The sequence below is a fragment of the Apteryx mantelli genome, chromosome Z, assembly GCF_036417845.1.
Source record: "Apteryx mantelli isolate bAptMan1 chromosome Z, bAptMan1.hap1, whole genome shotgun sequence".
NCBI classification, from domain to species: domain Eukaryota; kingdom Metazoa; phylum Chordata; class Aves; order Apterygiformes; family Apterygidae; genus Apteryx; species Apteryx mantelli.
Genome location: NC_090020.1, coordinates 67868276 through 67888022, shown reverse-complemented (window position 1 = coordinate 67888022; position 19747 = coordinate 67868276). Strand labels below are relative to the sequence as shown.

At 41.4% G+C, this 19747-nt stretch overlaps 1 protein-coding gene across 1 annotated transcript; it reads right to left on the bottom strand.

Moving 5' to 3' along the window:
- Positions 1-11005: 11005 nt before the first annotated feature.
- Positions 11006-14980, bottom strand: LOC106489788 (granzyme A-like). Its single transcript, XM_067316441.1, has 4 exons — positions 14941-14980; positions 13978-14081; positions 12143-12409; positions 11006-11410 (listed from the first exon to the last, which is right to left on the bottom strand). The coding sequence occupies exons 1-4, from the start codon at positions 14978-14980 to the stop codon at positions 11285-11287; spliced, it is 537 nt and encodes a 178-aa protein (XP_067172542.1). The 3' UTR covers positions 11006-11284.
- Between the last annotated feature and the right edge of the window lie 4767 nt (positions 14981-19747).

The following is a 19747-nucleotide window of genomic DNA, read 5'->3' as shown; positions in this document are numbered from 1 at the left end:
AATCTTGTTACAAATAAACTTTGCTACATTCTTACAAAGTTTTGTAAATGTTTTAGCTGTGTTTTATACATAGTTTAGACTTGACTAAGCAGCTATTTCCTGTAATGAATGACAGAGCTATTAAAAACTCAGCTCTTGCTGCACTCCATAGGATGCTAACAAGTCTGTGATCATGTGTGTGAAATATTATTACTTGTCTGCGTTAGGGATAGGTGTCATCATAATATTTCTCTGTGTTCTTTGTGATGCTATCAGGATAATAACCTTTCCATTGGCAAAGAAAAACAATCTGAACTAACTCATTTTGGTACACAAAATGATTAAATTCTTATCAATCATTATATTTCATTAGGAAGAAATTGATCTTCCTTTCCTTAAGTACCCTTTAGTCTTTGAAGTCTAAGCAATTTCCAGACTAATTAGATGATCCCAGCAAGGTCCTAAGAGGACTTCAGCATCTCCTGGGTAATAAAACTCCAAGGAAGAGTCAACCAAAGGCTGAAAGCAGTAAGGACACTGAGAGGAGAAGACAGAGCATTTTCTGCAGTGTTACATGCATTTTCTTTGCTTGGAATGAGTGGCTGTTTTCATCCCTGCCTCTCCCTGCCGCACAGTCTCTTCACCTCAGCCTTAATCTTCATTATCCTGTTTTTCTTCAATGCTGACATTTTTGTCTCTCTGTCTAAATATCCTCTCTCTCTCTTTGCTTTCATTTTCATGCAGCTTACTTCTTCACAAATCTACTTATGCCCACAAAACTTACCCTAAAAAGCAGACTGGAGCACGGATATTTCCCACCAGCCCATCTTTACCGCTTTCTCTTGCTCACAGTTACCACTCAATCCATCTTGTCTATCTGGACCGAAGCCTCTTCGAGACTTTGGGCTAACCGCTGCAGAGCCTTCTTCAAGGAGGAGATTTTTGCAGTTGGTCTTCAGGCATTTCCATGCTAAACACAATTGATATCCAGTTCAGTGACCAGGTTTGGACATGACCTGAATGAATACCTTGGCTTCCATGCAAAAGGGATACCAGACGCTAGGATATCCTTGGCATTGTCTACAGAGAAGTCAAGGTCTCCCAGAATAATGCTCTCGAAGGGATCTAGCACCATGCTGGGCAATAGGTTCATTTGTTTCCCCATGGAGTCAACAGGATTTTCATGTGTGCACATGCTTCCTATGTCCTTTGTCCTTTGCTTCATTAATCATATGTCTGTAGTTTCAATCAAATATTGGAATATCTTTTTTCATTATTTTTGTTTGGGGGGGGGCACACATTGTGGGTGAACACAGACTCTGCTGAATAAATAGCTGGTTTGCCACTTATTTCAGTGGGGCCACAATTTCACACAATATTCTCAATGTGTTATGATCTCTTCTGATGCAAAGAAACCAAAGCCAGTTCAAAGCTTTTTTTGTGTTTTTTATTCAAAGTAAGGAAAAGAATGTTTGCAAACAAGATCTAATTAGACAGCAATGAGGGGTAACAGCTGCATGTTGCCTGTGGTAAGTTTGTTTTTCATTAAACAACAAAACTGCCAGACAGCTTAGAATTATAAGCCATCATCCTAAAAAAGCCAAGTCACTTCAAAGTCCTTTTTAGCTCATATCTCAATATTTTCTACATTCTTCATATATTGCTAAAAGTAAAGCACTCTTATAATCTAAGCAGTGTTACTAATGCAGAACACAATCTTGTGTCCTTATTCAGAAAAAAATGGCTTCTGCTTTGCTTCAGAGAGACCTGAGTACATTTGTGCCTAGCTAAAACCTGTTATATTTGTGCTTAAAGTTCGGTTTAAGCTAAAGATGGATTTTTTTTTAACCTTTTAATTATATGAAACAAATTTTGAATCCAAAGCGGCAAATCTCATTGAAGTGGAAGTTTTCTTACCTCACTAAAAATAATAAAATAAAAACTTAAGTATTGGCCTATTGTAACTAATATTCAACACTAGGTAAATTACATGAGAATAGATGAAAGCCACTTTCAGTGGGGCTTCTCAAAAATTAGATAATTTATATGTGTTTATATCAGTTCAACATATTTGAGAGAATTAAATAAAATATGGTGAGTTTTATTGCGTGTCTATTTTATTCATAGATCAACCTTAGTTACTTGATTAAAAGCTTGATGTTAATTTTCAATCATTTAATCAAATGCCCAGAAGCTTAATCCTTTAAGACAAATATCTGAAAAAAGAGTTTATTTCATTAAATGATTCAAAGCTGTAGCTTTTTTGCCAAATTATGAACCTTACAGACTGATTATACAAGTTCTCCGTATTAATATTTTCTCCTTCCCTTTCTGTCTTCTGAGTTATCGGAGAGCGACCTTGCGTGACTTTAGATGCTTCTTGTCCCTCATAGAATAGACTCTTTAAGCAAGCAGAATCTTTAAGATGAAATAGTTCACAGTCAGACAGACTTTCTTAGATGATTTAACTAAAGTCAAATAGTTATTGCTCAGCTCCAAGTGCTCTGCACGGATTGCTCCCATGCTGTACGACAAATCCTCCTCACTGTGGCAGGGGTCGGCCTACAGGGCAACAGACAATGAATATCGGTCGGGTAGTGGTTAAACACAGGTTATCTCATCCTGCCGGTCAAGTAGTTGAAAAGGCGACTGGGTCGAGGGTCAGCCAGAAGTGGTTGTTTATAGTAGAAAACAGCTGCCGAAACTGTGGCACACAAGATATTCCCTGATATAGATCCCATGAGGCTAGTTTGGCCAAAATTGGGCAATAGGATCTTAAGTTATGGCTTTAGTGGCTTATCCTGTTTTATAAAATGAAAAAAAAATGTTTTCATTTTATAGAGCATCAGTAGTAAACAAGTAAGTCCATCCTCTACAACCAAAATAGAGGGAAAGGATATGTTTTTTGTTTATTGCCTAAGATAAGTGCCTAAGACAGGACATGATGTCTGGCTGTGCCCATTTCTCCCCAGTGAAATACATTTAGAGTAAACCAGGAGTGTACAGATAAGTAAACGTATACTGCCCAGGATGGCTAAGCTGGAACTAGCAACCATGAGAAGAGAAACACCTGGCCCAGCACAGCTGATGGAGGAACAACCCACCTGTCCCAGATCAGCATATCAAAACTGGTAGCAGCAACCTTGACCCTGACCTCAGTGACTGGATGCAGGACAGACAAAGGAAGGGTAAGAGGCCTGGAAGAGAAACACTCTAAATATCCCATTAGAACTGAGTATATTTTTTTCATTATCTTTCTATCAAATGTGCTCTGTTACCTAGCGCAGATATTCTCAATATTTTGGCACAGTGTACCACCTGGTAAGATCAGCTCCACTCTCCTTAAGACAGAAAACACAATCAACTTTGCTTGATAATTCGGGGCTCTGAGGTGCCCTCCCTGCCAAATCTGGCTGTGGTGCTGCCTGGCTGGTCGCCTCTGCACGTTTCACAGCTCCGCAAGCTAGTTCCCCTCAGCCACCCGTTTCCACTCCCGGAGGAGCACGAGCACCGCTCCCTCACCAGCTGCCGAGGCGATAACTTATGAAGCTGCTGCATCTTGAATCATGAGCATCAGAGCCCTGAGCCCGTTTTAGTGTCCATGCCTCCTTTAGAAAACCTGCCGTCAGAGCCCATGCCTTTGAAATATTTCAGCAAGAAAATGCAGCAGTATCAGTTAATCTTCTGTCTTGGTGTGTGCAAGACCTTTACTGCTGTAAATATAACTGCTGCCTCCAGATTACTCTTTTTATTATGATGTATATTGTACATAGTAGGAATTCCCTTACAGGACCGGGAAGGACCGCCTAGGAAGATGGCACCTTTCGTTACCCCCAGTGAAGGGAAGCAGTGCAAGCTTCCCCCCTGTGCTCCATCAGCATGCCCTAATACACGGTTCAAAGAATAACTGTGCGCTCTGTGTGACCATTTGTCACTCGCACTCTGCTAAGACCAGCGCTAGGACACAACTGCAGGGTTTGGCACAGGGTGCACTTGCCCCAGACTTTAATCAATGAAAGCCACATTATTGTCCACATATTTAAATTCTCTGTGCTGAGGGGTCAGTATTGCAATTTGAAAATGCCAGGGGGTTGCAAACAAGCTAATCCACTGCTCCCCCTTCTTCTCAAGCATCTGCTTTTATCTGGTACCAAGGGGGCCTGAAGGGATGTGGCTTAAGCTATGACAACTTGAGATGTAGATGTTCCAAGAAAGCTGGGCACTACATCCTGATAAGTCATGTCCTCTATGGGATTTAAAGATAACCAAAGAACCAAAGCTAACAACCACATGTCGTTTATTCACTTAAATGGAAATAGTTAATTAACAACTCGTGACTAATATTTTTTCATGAAAGTAGCTATTAAGAGTGATTAAACAATTTTTTTTGTTTATTGATCTTGTCACTGTTTTAATTTTTATCTTATTTTTTTAAGTATCATGTGGCTGCAAAAAGGCTTACTAATTTACTGAAACAAAGGCTTCATGAGAGTGTGTTAATAGGGTAAAGGCTCTTGCCTTTTACAAACAAAGGCACGTAAAAATCAACCTTGTGAAACTCCACTAGCTATGCAGTGAATCTCATCAGATCCTTTGGAAATGGCCAAGAGTTTTAAGTTTCTGTTTTACTTTTCTTTAAAATAAGGACTTTTTTGCTCATCTTTCTAATGTGGTTTGCTCTTTGTCATGATGAGGATGTGGGTGTTGGTACAGCTTTTACACACAATCATATTTGATAAAATCGGTGGCTGACTGGCTTCACATTTCACAGCTGATCTCACAGGCTTTGAAGCAACCTATACCATGTTTGATTTAATTACAACTAAATTTAACCTACTTGAAGTTTTCTAAAAATTGATTACTAATCAATCCAATTAATCCAATTAATAGACTGATTATTATTCTATCAAAAAATAAATTCATCATATGATTGTGGGGTTATACACATAGTGGAATGGAGGTATCTGAACCACCTGACAGATCATTAATGAGATGAAGATAAATTTTTGTAACTGGTGGATCAGGATAAAAAAAAATTTCAGACACATTAAAATTACTTGCTGTAGTTTCTCAGCTGATGGCGAATTGACCTATTCAAACTTTGAAAGAGTCCTCTGAGTTTATCTTTAATTCTCCTTGGTAAGTATCCATGAAAATTATCTCGAAAATCTAATGGTTGTGTTTGTGTTAAATGCTGTTCTCTGAATGTTTCTTCCTGATGCCAGACCGAGTTGCCCAAAAGGAAGGTTACTTTTACAGATTGCTGGACAGGCGGGTGGTGCTGTAGCCAGAAGACGAAACAAAGACTTTGACTAGGAGCTGTGGGTGCAATCCGTGCTCCAAACATACCGCTGCTCTTTCAGTAAACAACATCACCACGTTTGCTGACAGTAGATAATACCACCCTCTGCACTGAGAACTAGAAGTTCTTTAAAAAAAAGAAAAGATTCCCGCATTGAACATCCAGTGCATTAGACGTACAGCCAAAACAAATACAAAACATCGGTCACTACTGCCAGACAGCAAACTGCCCAGAGGCGAGGTTGCAGGACGCGCTCTAAGGACTAAGCTGACTTGCACCCGCGACCCTGCACCGGGCACGAACGCGAGCTGCCAGCCCCCTCTGTCGGATGGAGCGCCGCTGGCCGCCCGGCAGCGCCGCGCCTCCGCATCAGGCCATACATCCTATGCCAGGGCCATACGCTGCGCCAGCGCGCGTCCTGGTTAGCCTGCGGGGCTGCCCTCTACACCCAGGTGTCACTGGGTGACAGTACGGCAGACTCCTCCGCACGTACCCCGTAAGAAATGTCACTTACCTGCAAGACCTCAGCAAAACCAGAAATAGTCACAAACGTTGGACCAAGGAGTAAACTCAGCAGAGACCAGGCTGCAAAGTGCGAGCGTGGGTGGGAGCCTGGCCCTGGCGAAGGCCAGCAGTCTCCCGGGGGCAGGACTCCTTTAATCCACTGAGAAATTCCTAGTAAAAGTAAAGACGGACGGCAAAGGGAAGCTGGTCTGATATGAGAAGCCGGTATTTGGAAACTGGGAAGTAATGTGAAAGGGGACACCTCACAGGCACCCAGAGATCAGTGCTGAGGCGTGACAGGTTAAAAGAGACGAGACGAGGCTTCTCGCACAGAAGGCACCTGGGATCACGAATGCCGTGCTGCTAGGAGCTGAAACCTGGAGGGAGCCCCACTGCAAGGTGCTGAACATAAGCTCCCCTCAGTTTTGTAAGGAGAAAGCTTTTCTAGCTGAATTTTATTAGGCTCTGTGGGTGTCTGTTGTTGTACAGCTGTTTTAGGTACCTGGAGTCACTTTCTACAGCTTTGCTGTTTCCAGCTCAGTTCTGAGGATTGGCCTGGCTTGTGGTTTCAACAGTGAATGACACAACTGGTCACCTCATTCAGCCAACACTAACCCTTTCCTGGCACTTTGTTTACCCTCTACTGCATAACCAGTCATCCATCCATATGTACTTTTGTGGTTGTTAAGAAAATACAGAATTGCAGGGAATTTTCCAGTCCTGGTCAGCAAGGAGATAGCCCAGCTGCAAAACTCCCACCACTCTACCTGGCCCAGCTGCATTTGTCACGCTTGCCACCCAGAGGGGCTGATGGACAAGCACTCTCTCAGGACACTGTGATTTGAGTTATAATCACAAGGGGGAGGTTTATCACCTCGGGTTCTCTTGGGTAGGTTTACTGCCTTCCAAACTTTTATGCATTTATATTCAGTGTCAAGAACCAGACTGAGGGATATTGGTGAATGTGCAGCTGCTGAGCTATTGGATGCAGGTACTGCTGGAGGTGAACATTTAGCCTTCGGCCTGTTAGCCAAATATCTGGGCACTGATCTCTCCAGGCACTTGCATGCAATCAGAGCATGCTGGCATTTCTCTGTGTTACAAAAGCAATCTGCTTATTATGAACAAGATGAGGTCTGATATTATGTATACACAGCTATGTGTGAGTGTGTCTGCATATAAGACACAGGCGTACACGTGCTACCAGCCTCCAGTCCCTCACACAGCAGCCCACAGGGAATGTAAATTGATAAAGCTATGGAGACTTGGCTCTCTAGGGCAGGCCGTAGCAACTTGTCACACATGTAGCCCAGCTTCAGCCCCAAAACGCCAGACTCAAGTAGGTAGCCAAAGTATGCTGTAGACTATAGTATAACAATATCCCTTGTAGTGTAGTCATCCTTCTATGCTATATTGAGTTATCCTATGCATTCCCACAGCAGCCACTTAAAAAGATTTCTCAGATCATGATGTTCCTGATTGTGCGCCCTGTGAGCACAGCCAGAGCAAAACAGTTTGCAAGAAGTCTCTCTGTGACTATTACCCTTTCCAATGTCTTTTAAAGCAAGTTCTCTATTTCTGCTGGCTTCCCTCCACTGCCTCAGAGCTTAGTACAGTTTTGCCATATATTTTGCCACGGCCGGGCCGGGGCAGGGCTGTGGTGGGACTGGAGCCCAGCACCGCTGCGGCGGCGTGGGGCAGGGACTGATGGCCCCAGGCTGGGCTGAAATGGGACCTAGGGCTGAGCAGAGGGGAGGCCCCGGGGGGGCAGGGACAGCAAAGGCTGGGGTGCCCGCAGGGCCCCGACAATTAAGGCCTTCCTCCTGCTACATCCCCCATAGAAGAAAAGGTGGTGTAAATGAAGTGAAGACATTACAGGAGAGAACACACACTTAAATCCCGACATGGTATGTAAACTGGAATTAACCTGCTGGGTTATGGTTTCCAGACTAGCTCACTCATTATTGCCCATCAACAGCAGTGAGACGCAGCACTTGCTCAGTATGGACAAAGTGAGTGAATTCTTCTCCTTGAAGAGATTAAATACCAATGTTATTGGGCTACAGGCTGTGAAAAGTCTCTTGTTGCCAGAAACCAGAGCTGTAATTAGCAGCTGTGATTAGCAGTTTAACAAACCTTATTACACTGAACCTGAAGGCAATGAGAGTTCACCATGACTCTCAGATTAATCTTCAGTGAAACAACCACTCGGCTGGATAAAATGCTGTCCAAATGCAGCAGAATGCCACATGGAAGCAGTGAGAACAGGTCTTTCTGCAGAGTGTGAGCCCCTGAAAGCTGAAAACCTACAATCATATGTTGTGGGAAAGAAATTCCCCTTTCATTTCCCCTGGCAAGGTGGCCAGAAGCTGTGGAACAGCTCTCCCTGTGATGGGAATATCTATCACCTCCAAAAAGCCTTATAAATTCCCAGCTTGCCTCCAGACCACTTCTCATGTATCACTCACTACTTATGTGTTTACCTGGCTTTAATTTTGGTTGTGTCGTATCCACTCAAAGCTGGTCATGAAAGTTAGGAGAAGCAATGCGTGCTGAAGAGCACTTTCGTGAGCTTAGGAGGTGCAACATGAGAAAGCAAAGGAACAAATTGGAACAGCTTTGTCAATTTGCTAGAATAAAAACTCTAGGCAAAATAAAACCTGTTGTATTGCTCTCAGTTAGTTTAAATAAGTGGAATTTCAGAGATCCTCAGAGACATTTCATATCTGGCATTTAAGTGACCATGATTCCTGAAGACCAAGGATTACTAGAATTGGAGAGTATATACATATAAAATCTCCAAGAGGCTACAGCTATGAATTACACAACAGGAAATATTTTATCTGATGTGGTACTTTTAAGAACTGCCTTGGTGTATTCCAAGTATAAGGTGAGATTAAAATATTCAAAGCTGACTACACTCAGAGCAGTAGCAGAACCATAGCATTTTTGTGGAAGTGGAAATGGTAAGTGCCCTGACAAAAGCTTTACAGAATCACAGAATAATTTAAGGACTCTGACAGTCATCCAGTCCAACCACCTGCTCAAAGCTAGCCTAACTTCAAAGTCAGATCAGGCTGCTCAGAGCTTGTCCAGTTGAGTTTTGAGTAACTCCAAGGATGGAGATTCCACACAACACATTATCACACATGATCATGAAGTCCCAGGGCATAACTATCCTCACTGTGAAAAACATCTTCCTTTTATCTATATGGAATTTCCCATGTTGCCACTTGTGATCAAACCTCTTTTCAGTGAATTATTTTCTGAGTATTTAAATTCCTCTTGCAGACTCCAACATATACTGTACTAGACCCAAGAAAGGATATGAAGAATCGAGATGGTACAAATTCAAAAGGGTAAACTAAAAACCCCTGTTGATCTGTTGCCTCAGGGACCTAAATGCCATGCACATCTTCCTTTTTCTTGTAATTTCTTTCCCCCGCTGATTATCTTATTCTTTGGTACAAAATGGCACAGCATTAAGCAGAAGTCCCTGACCTAGACTAGTGTATAGGCTGATGCTTCATGCTGTCCCAGCGGAGATTCGGGGTCCCCCAGGGAATGGCAGTGAGGTGTCCTGACTCAGGGTGGTTGCTCCAAGCAGCTGGTGGGCACCTCCATTGCTGCTGTGAGAGAAGTGGGCTGGGTTCAGCCATTCGTGCTCCTGGCACCCTCCGCTCAGGAGAGGGCTCTGGGCTGCTTGGCTAAAATGGATGGAGACCACTCCCCAAACCTTTCAGCAAGGCACCCACTTCTTCGGGAAGGGCAGGATTTCACACGCAGCCCACTGCTCGGCAGTCCCCATTGACTAGCCCTAGGGAGCTCCACATTTAGCACAGCCGGCGTTCACATCCTTCACTGAAGTGCCCAGCTCTTTCTGCACTCTGTACGAGTGTATCCACTGCCCGGCACAAACCCCTCACTTCCACTCCCAGACTGCCAAAAAGATAGGCACTGTAATGCCTAAGCGTGTAAGTTCTTTATACAACCTACCCAGTGTTCTTCACTTTCCATCTTAAATTACTAGAGATTATGTTGCTCCGCAAAAAATAGTGTCCTACCCCCATAGTAGGCAAGTAAGTATGATACCTTTGCTGTCATTTGCCTTGCAAAAGTAAAAGGGACTAATTTCTGTTTGCAACATCCTTTGAGATCTCTAGCTGAAAAGTGTTAACAGCAGTACATTATACTTTGCACTTTTAAATACAGTCTGCATGGTTTTCCCAATTTTTCCCAATCTCTATGTCCCAGCCAGTTCTCATTAGCATCTTTTAAGATCTTTCCATGACCTTCAATGAGAATTGGATCAAGCCCTCCATAACGTATATAGCCAGGTTTGATTATACCATGACAAATTACCAACCTACCTCTGTGATTTCCATTTGCTCCTTTCTCTGCATAACCTTTATGAGCTGCTTGCTGATCAGTAATCAAGGACAGTACAATGACGTATTAGAATTATTTAGTTTATTGCCAAATTCAGGCCCCTGTGACTTCCCAGACTTTACAGTATTCAATACATTAATACAATAACCAAAGGACCACAGAAGCCCTGCAGATAGTCAGTTCTAAACTGCTGGCAAACAAAGGGAAAATTCTGAAGATGATAACGTGAACACACCCAGCTAACCACAGGCTTATTCAGAAACACAGCAGGCTCCTCTGTTATTAGAAGTCTGACCCAAAGCCCACTGAAATCAATAGTAAAATATCTGTTTGTTTTGATAGATGTTAGATAAGCACTGTATTAGAGAAGCATAAGTACTTTCATTACAGTGAATATTTATGCTCTTTCAACAGATGCACATTGGAAGGGTGACATCATGAACCAAACTGTGAGAAGAGATGATTTTGCTGGTTTGATCATGTAACTAAGAATCAGGGAAAATAACCTTTAAGTAAAAGAGAAATTATTTTTTTTCTCTTATTTAACAGAAAATTAATTGGAGAAGTGTTTACCTGCTTTTTTTTTTTAATTCTCTGTAAATTATTTTAGTAAAATTAAATACTTTGTTATGCAAATTGAAATATTTGGATTTGAAAAAATGCCAAAATGAAATATTTGAACAATTAAAGCATTTTTCCTAGTTATTCTCATTCAGCAGACATCTCATTCACTATCTCATTCACAATGAATGTGAAACTTAATTTTTCTGTGAGTACACATTCAAAAATGTTGCCTCATCCCAGGCACAATGAATAAAGTGAGCAGTCCCTTTCCATCATACTAAAAAGTAGGGTGAAATCCAATACAAACTGTATTATCTAAGAGGCAGTTTCCTACTAAAAATGAGTAAACATTACCTGTACAAAGGGAAGTATTTTGAACTGACCTCATAAAGCTGTGGTGTTCTTTGTAAAGGTTCAGAGTTGATGGGTATTTGTGAAGGTAGCTCACCAAAACAGCATCATCTAATTCTACTACACAGCACAGTATTTATTAAAACTGTCATGCCTGTCTCATGGATCTCTATTAAGGGAAATTACTTCTTTTATTCAGGCAATATATTTTTCAGTCAGTCGTGTATAAACTCCAGGCATCTTTCTTTTTCCACATCCTTTTCCAAAGCAAACAATCCCACTGTATCGACTGGCACAGATTAATGGCCCACCTGAGTCTCCCTAAAACACGAAATAGAAAGAACACCTATCAGTGTCTGTTTGTTGCTCTCAAGATGACCATGCAGTGCCCTCCACAATGCATAGACATGTCTGGAAACGTTTCTGACCTGTTCCGACCTATAAATTGGATCAGTTGACATAAGTCACTTCACAGGATTTGGTAAGGTGTAAATAGAGGCTGCCTGAGATATCCTTTGATATAAAGTGTTGTAGAAAAGCATAGTACTATAATAACTCTATTTCAAAGGATATTTTTTTATTGTTGGCATAAATTGATTCTCACTTCTTTAGCAATTGGCCCTTCTGGATGAGGCATAGAAGACATCAAAGGAAAAATTAAAACAGCACTTCTGACGACACAGCTAACTTCCTACTATTCACACGTGGATACCCGGAAAGGATCAGATGATTCAGATGCCAGAAGTTCTAATTTCTTTCCATTAACTACAAGTAGAGCTTAAGGAGACCAGCTTAGCTGAAGACAAGTACCTGAAGTTAGGTGAGATAACCCCAGACCCAAATTCCCATGCTCTAGATATTGTTTGGTAGATTGACTTAATTTCTCAAAGTTTTAACACTTCTTTTTACACAGCAATAAAGTCTCTTCTAAATGTAGTTAGAAACCCCTTGAGTCTGGTCAGCCTCAGAAGTATCTAGTGCTGCTTTGTTCCTAGTGAAAAAGGAACCGTTGTTAAAAAAACATCACCTCCTCTTCATAACTTTGCTTCTCACCTCGCAAGCATCTTTCTTTGCAAATATGTTTTTGCCTCCAGCACTTAACATGTTGCTGGTTATTTTCATGTGTTTTTTGCACTTGATCTTGCAGCTTCTTCTGTCAACGATTGTAACAATTGTTTCTTGAAGACATGGTGGTGGTTTTCCTGAAGATGTAACTCCCCAGCCAGCCACCTTGCACTTTCTGCCAGGTTTGATATCTTCACCAGAGTCTGGCAAAGGCAAAAGTTGTACATGTTTATTCAGATTTGCAGTATCATTCAGCTGGGGAAAAAAAAGAGGGAAAAATGCTGTCTGATTCAGAATATGAAGGAAATGAAGAAAAGTCTGATCACTAATTTCAACTGGCATTTAGTCTCTTTTTACCAATACTTTCCTTTCTAATAAATCACTTTTCAATATTTAGGAATTGATTCTGAGCTAAAGTACACCTCTGCAAATCCAGAAGAATTTTCTTGATGTCAGTATAGCAATTCCATATCTACAGCAGCAATAGGGAATTCAAAGCCCAGCTTCCCATTGATTACAGTAGGAAATTATAAACCTACCCAGGAGTTAGGCTGTTGAATCTATGTCCTATTTGGGAATGTAACTTGCTAGTCAAGTTTTTTGTTGAACCTGGATTCTGGTCCTTAACTAACACACAGAAAAGTCCCAAACCACAGTGTAATGTACCCAGTAACAAAGATGAAAAGGAAGAGCTATGAACAATCAGACATGACAGCAGAGACATAAACTGGGGAAAATGAGGTCTCGAACTCTTCAGACTGCCGAGTTTTTTTGTTCTAAGAGATTCAAACTGCCTGGAATTATCCAAACTGTGTTCTGTTGGCCTTTACCTGACAGATTCAACCTTCATCAGAGGACAGTTTAAGCCTGTAAATAAAAATATAGCAAAAGCACTAACACATATCCTCAATACACTTGGTAAGGGCTCACAGCTACTGAACAGACAGTTGCTGTTTTGCACACAAACACTGCACCATGATTCATTTCACAAGGAGTTATACATTTTGCTGGATGGTTGTCAGTTAAATGGTTCTAGCTTTATAGCTTTTGAGAGGCAATACAACAAATCATGTGTTTATCCAACAAATCCTTGTGCTTTTAATATCTCCAATGCTGTTGGGCATTTTTAATGATGAAAAGTTTATGTGCAAGACATGCCCCAAATCACTTAGCACTCCATTAGAGCAGAGCTCCAGTCATTCAGGTGAGTTCTGGGGCTAAAGCTATCCCTGTTTCTGTATCAAATCCAGACAAAGGATTTTATGGTATCCTTGTGATCCTGAAACAGGGTTTTAACTTTCTAGCCTAGAAATAGCACTTCCTACTGATCCATTTTGCTATAGTGTTCATACTGGTCAAATAACCTGGTGCTCCTGATAAGCTGGGCATGGCCACAGAAAAAATCAGTGAAATGAACTGGTCTGCCTTTGCCCTGAAGCAGATGGAAAGTGCTCGCTAACGTATGGAGGAAGAAGCTTCCCATGTTTTGACAGTGGTGAGTCACTGGGGCACTCATGTCTATAAATGCCCCAGCTAGTTCCAGAAAGGGACATTGACGGAAGAGTGTGTTTGGGGGTTTCAGAGGGGTTGCTGCAATGAGCGGGTTAAAGGGAGTTACAGAGCACAGAATGGACATGAAATGTCATCCCTGCTTAGGGTGCCAGTGACCCTTTAACCTTATCTAGATTAGCACAACCAAAAACAGAGCGTTCTGTGGCATTGTTAAGCTATCAAAACAATGTACTCTTTGATATCCAAGAACAGCCAAAACGATCATCAGCAAAATTCCTTCTGTAATAATATAACAGCAGTTAACACAATACCTTGAGGAGCATTATATCATTTTCCTTGGAAGACCTGTTAAACTGGGGATTAGGAAAGTAGCACAAAACCTTAAATATCTGTTGTTCTTTTTCAGCTATGGATGCTTGATGGCTCCAAGAACAACTCTAATTTCTGATTTTCTTTATCTGCAATTTAAAGAAAGTCCAGGAAGAGAAGGTCACTACTGGAACTGAGCAACATCTCTGAAGATAATCAAAAATCATGTAACGTAAAACTCACAATTTCATTTTTTGGCAATGTGATTTAAAAATAGGAAAGATATTGTTCAGTTTGATGTTTTCACATAAGCTTATATTTTCCTGTACAAAGTAACATTTCTTTAATGTAAATCTCATTTGGTGAAATAATAGTGTAATAGCTGACCCTTCGGTGATTACAGAGTCATGGATTAATTTTAAAGAAAAAGTCTGCTGGCTTTATAGGGAGAGTCCCTTGCACAAGGATTGCTGGTACTGATGCCTTTACATAATCTTTTCATGGACTTCAGTGGATATACAACCTAATACTGCAAAGGACTGTCACATGCCTGACTAATAGCATACAGGTTGTCTTACTGACATCAATGGGATGTTAACACACACATCAATACTCATGCTCAACATTATGCATATAGGAAGTGCCCTGCTAAAGGGAACACCATTAATATTAATAAGAGTTTTGTCCTTAACTAAATACAGGATTCAGCCCATCAAGGAAGAAGAACAGACATTGCCTAGCTCAAGACACCCCTATAGTGAATATTACAAAGGGAGACTGTCAAAGTCCAGAGTTACATGTCCAATTCCTGCCAATAGACTGTAAGAGTTAAGTAATTCATTAAACCTCCCTTTCCCCCAAGCTCCCTGAATATCATCAGAAATGTATTCATTAGTTTGTCTTTCTTCATTTTGTCATGCTCAATGTAATGCAGTCCAGTAAGAAGACACTGCCAGAAAACATACTGATGGTTTCCTGTGCTTCATCTTGAGACCTCAGATTCATGACACACAGGACAACTTATTCAATTCAAAATGAAGACTTTATCAGTCCTCACCCCCCCCCAAAAAAAAGAGTTGATTTCTTCATTTCAGTTATGTGTCTCACTAAAAGACACAATCTGTTCATTCGTATGTGAATTTTTGCTTGTGAAAATGGACTGTACAGATTGTACTGGAGCCTAAAAATTTCTCTTTTCATCCACAGAGGAGGTTTTCAGAGCTACAGTGATACAAGAGTCACAGAACTCCATCCCCAGGACTCTTTCATGTACCATCCCTTTTTTTCTCCCTTTCTCTGTTTTCAGCTTAGCCTTAATACACCTCTTAGATACCTAAGCTTTGACCTGGAAGAGTTACCACATCCTTGCCCTCTCCAGTACAGGTCTCCTTCAGTGTGTGCTGAGGTTGTGGTTCTAATTATTTTTACACTGCAAACACTTGTCTGCCTGCAATATGTAGAGCATTAGACTGCTGACTTTAATTTAGCTTGCTCAGGAATCCACAGAGACCACCAAATTCAGGTTGAAGGCCAAGTAATCACACAGGCACACATCTGTCATAGTATAATTTGATGACTTGGGAAAATTGTTTTGTTCTGCTGGACATCCCCCAAAGGTATAACTGCCAGACTTGCAGAAAGCTGAGGCAATCAGCCACTGCATATATGCAGAACCATGGAAAAAAAACCACTGCCACCTCATCCAGGTCTCCAACAGGTTGGTTGCAGGCCACACAGAGGTTAACACCACTGGATTCATGCTATTTTGTCTGAAATAAAAATGGTTTCAAAAGTGGTTATGGACACTAGTTCAAGAAAGGTTATATGCGCTGCAATTGCACCTCCTAATAGTGCTCCCAATAGCATAGGGGTGGGTAGGTTTTGCAGGGACAGTGTCACACAGCTGAAGAGAAGATGACCAGACAGACACTGTTTTGGTTTACCACTCAAGGTCAGCCCAAACTGATTTCCTTTTTAGAAAACCAAACCAGTGACCAGAGCTGCCGTCCTCTCCATGACGCTGGAGACAACCACTGCCCTTCCCACTGGTCACTGAATAGCTCTCAAATCTGAGTTTTTACAATCATAACTGACCCTGGAATCTCTGACCCATTGACTGAAAAGATGAGAGACTCCAGTTCCTGTCAAAAAATCCCTTAATTCCAAAGAGGAAGATTTGGATTTTGTTTTGTAAATGTCCAAAAAGGTACATGTTAGATGTGAATATTTCTACTTTTACAAAAAAGGCAAATACACCTGATTCAGCAGCAGAAGTGTTACAGTTAGTTTTACTTAAAAGAAGACAAAAGGAGCCACGTCCTCCTCCTTTCAGGGTGGAGGAAGGCTGGCCCAGCTGCCCACACTGTGTTTAAGGATGTCAGGTTTGCACAAGCATCTTGTAATTGGTTTTGGTCTGCTGTTTTCTTTTAGTTACTCAAAATACAGAAAAATAATTGGAAAACCTAAAATATGATTTAGAGAACATTTTAGCTAAGAGGCAGGAATTTTATTTCCTGACATGAACAGTAGATGTCCCCCTTACCCTGAGCCAGCTGTTCAGCATCCCTGTTGGGGGATATCTCACTGGGGGAAGGGGTGCTTGGTGCTCAAATTTGACTCACCAACCAGACAAGACTACTTGTCCTAATCCCAGCTCTGCCATTCAGTTTTTGTGAGCCCAGACAGATTGCTTAAATCGAGGGGTGGGGCAGAAAATGGTGCTTCTATCTAATTTCTGTCTAATAACTTCATCTCTCAGGATATTTTGAGGCTTAGTTCCAGGCACACAGGTAAAATTTTCTGAAGTTAATTGTGATATATCTCCTTCTCCAAGATACTGCTGTTTCAGATAAATAAATAAGGAACAGTCTTTCGTCAGCATGTTCTGTATCCTGTAACACTGGCAGGATCTAACTGTACACAACGCAGACCAGTAGTTTACAAAACAACTTAAAGCAGAATGACAAGTTCTTAGATTAGTTAGTGAGAAAATTGCTGATTTAATCAATTCTTAAAAAATCAACATCCAGCTTGCTTTACTTGCTGGTTTGCACATTATGCCCCACCTCAACAAAGAGTTAAAGTTGCCACAGTATAAAAAACTTCACAAATAACACTTACTTACAGTGCGCTGCTGTCAAAACCCATTTATTTGCAAGAAGAGCTCCTCCACACACAGTTAAATGGTCTTTCTGGGTAAGAGCCATAAAAGGCCAGGAATGGGGAAGCACAGGGTGTCCCCCAGTAACGTCAGTGCAGCCATCTGAAATACAACAGAAGTTATGTTATTTGCATATTATCCAGGAAAAGCAGGAATCTGGAACTTTTTATGCTATGAGGGCTACTTACTTCTTAGGGGTAGGATAACTGTGACAAGAGCGAGCAGGAGAGCGAGCAGGTGGCTTGTCATAGCTGTTGCTGTTCACTGATGAGAACACAGGCTGTAAATTACGATACACTCTTTTCTGTGGAATGTCCCCTACAGGAAGTGGTGGTGGGCAGTTTTTATGAATAGCTCCTTCTTTTGAATTTTCCCTTTACATCATTATATTGTAAAACCTGAACTGCAGCTCAATTTCTCTAAAACCAGCCCATTTCTTGAATCTCCAGCATGTGTCAGGATGCAGTACTTTAAGTCTACCAGGAATTTCAGCAGTTCTTCATACAATGCTTACATTAGAAGACAAGTGCCTAAGAAAATTCCTAAGCATTAAAGTGTACAGCAGTCACTCCCAAACCATGGACCAAGGTGCATGGGCAGCCAGCAAATCCCCTGCAGAATTACACTGCCCAGGTAGCGTTTTCATTTAAAAGATTGATGAGGATTCACACATGAAGTTTATGAGAGCCATTGGGAACTGGCAGGAATCTGTTGTCTGACAAGTTTAGGAATGCCTGACGCAAAAGACAAGCTATACGCAGGGAGAGCCATTTTTATTTTCTTTGCAATAACTTTTGAGGGTGCAGGATTCAGATGCAGAAACCCACAGAGTGTGCAAGTTTCAAATGCAAATAAAATATCTAACTAACTAGTGATCACAAGTAAAAGATAAAAAAGACACAGCAGTGGGAGAGACATTTCTGTATTGCTAACCTCTGTGTCTGTACCCGTCTTCTGCTTGCCTTGCTGGTAAACCACTACAAAAAAACAGCATGACCTTTGTGTGAAGAACTTAGAAAGCCTGCTATCATCTTAAATATCTTTAGAAAGAATCATAAATGTAACCCTCCCAATACATCCAGCTTTCATTTTTATTCGAGAATTAGAGAACAGCAGCTCTCCAGATTGTTGAAGGATATTATAGCATTGAAATGCTTATTTGTATGGCACAGAATCTTATTAGTTATAATCCAGTTGGAAACAGGTGAAACCTTCACATTTCATCTCTCACGTCTTTTAGAACTGACCAGCTCATAAAAGAGCCAGGACTAGTTACCTCAAAATCATTCTCCATCCTCCAGCTAATCCTTTTCCTGGGATTATTCACACACTGAAGTTTATCTCTACATATCAGTGCTTTGCTCCACAGGGTCCTAAAGGCATAACATGATCAAGCTTTCCATGGTTTTTGGCCCTGCTAAGTGGCTGGCTTACAAAGCTGTGTAAAACCAAGTGCTAATAAAAGACAAGATGAACAGCAGACTCACGTTCTGAACAGGCAGAAGAAGGCCTGTGTTTCCGGAGCATACTGTCTAATAGTGTATTCTTTCTGTCAAATGCATGCAACTTTGTAGAAGTGACACTGATTCACTAAAACACTTTGAGGAATCTCTGAGTTAACTAAATCTACTTGCATTCCTATGCTAATATATTTTTCTGTGATATCACACAGTAAAAAGGTGAAAATAAGGCAGTAACTTTGATATGGTAAAACTGCCTTTTAAAAAATCATAAAGTCAGACCGACACCTGTTTACAAGTGATAAACCAAAGAGCAGTACCTATGCCCCTTGGTGGCATTGTGTTCAGCCGAACACCGAAAAAAAGAATGCCAGCAGTGCTAGAAACTGCTGACAGTCATGAGAGATTTGTAGGTAATGACAAGAAAACTGAAGCAAAATGAAAAGCTTGGTGTGACTTGGGGTGCATGGAGCTGTCACCACATCAGAAATGACAATGTCTCTGATGGGCCACAGCAGTCAGAAAGAGCTCTGCTATCTCTGAATATAGCCCCACATTTACCTTCTTCTTCCGATTTAAGCCAGTGGAGATCCAACTAACAGGGTCAGCAGAGCCCTGAGAGTGATTCAGCTCACCTAAACAGATCCCGAGCAGTTGATCCACTGACTCTCTCTGCAGAAACCCTTGACTATATTGACTAGACAGACTTCAGTGATTATGTGCAAGCTTAAACTATGGACACTAGGGCAGGTGAGCTGGGGCTGGCTGATGTGCCATTGGACTGATGAGAAACTTGTACCCTCTAGGATCTGGAGGCCGTGCAGATTACCCTGGGGTTTCTAAAATGGAATTAAACATCCTTATGTGGGCAACTGAAACAAGATTAAAATTACATGAGCTGAGTCCTACCGTGTAATCAGACATGTAGTGGTTGCAAGGTTAGGTGGCTCACCCCAGTGCTCACAGGAGGCTAATGCTATGTAGAGAACCTGGGGGGGGGGCGCGGGGAAGAGATCCTATCTTCACACCACAACATAAAATGCAATTTCTCACTAACACCTCTGCTGTGAGCTAGGTTGTGGAGGAGGTTTTCTTGTTTCACAATTAGAAATGTCAAATATCCTTAAGAGGAAAAAAAAAAAACCACATCCT

Coding starts and splice junctions, on each gene's coding strand:
- LOC106489788 (XM_067316441.1), bottom strand. CDS start 14,980: ATGAATCTGAGGTCTCAAGATGAAGCACAGGAAACCATCA. Junction 14,082..14,940: donor TGAAGCACAGGAAACCATCA/GTATGTTTTCTG, acceptor GGAGCCATCAAG/CATCCATAGCTGAAAAAGAA. Junction 11,411..12,142: donor CAAAGAAAGATGCTTGCGAG/GTGAGAAGCAAA, acceptor TTCGTGTTTTAG/GGAGACTCAGGTGGGCCATT.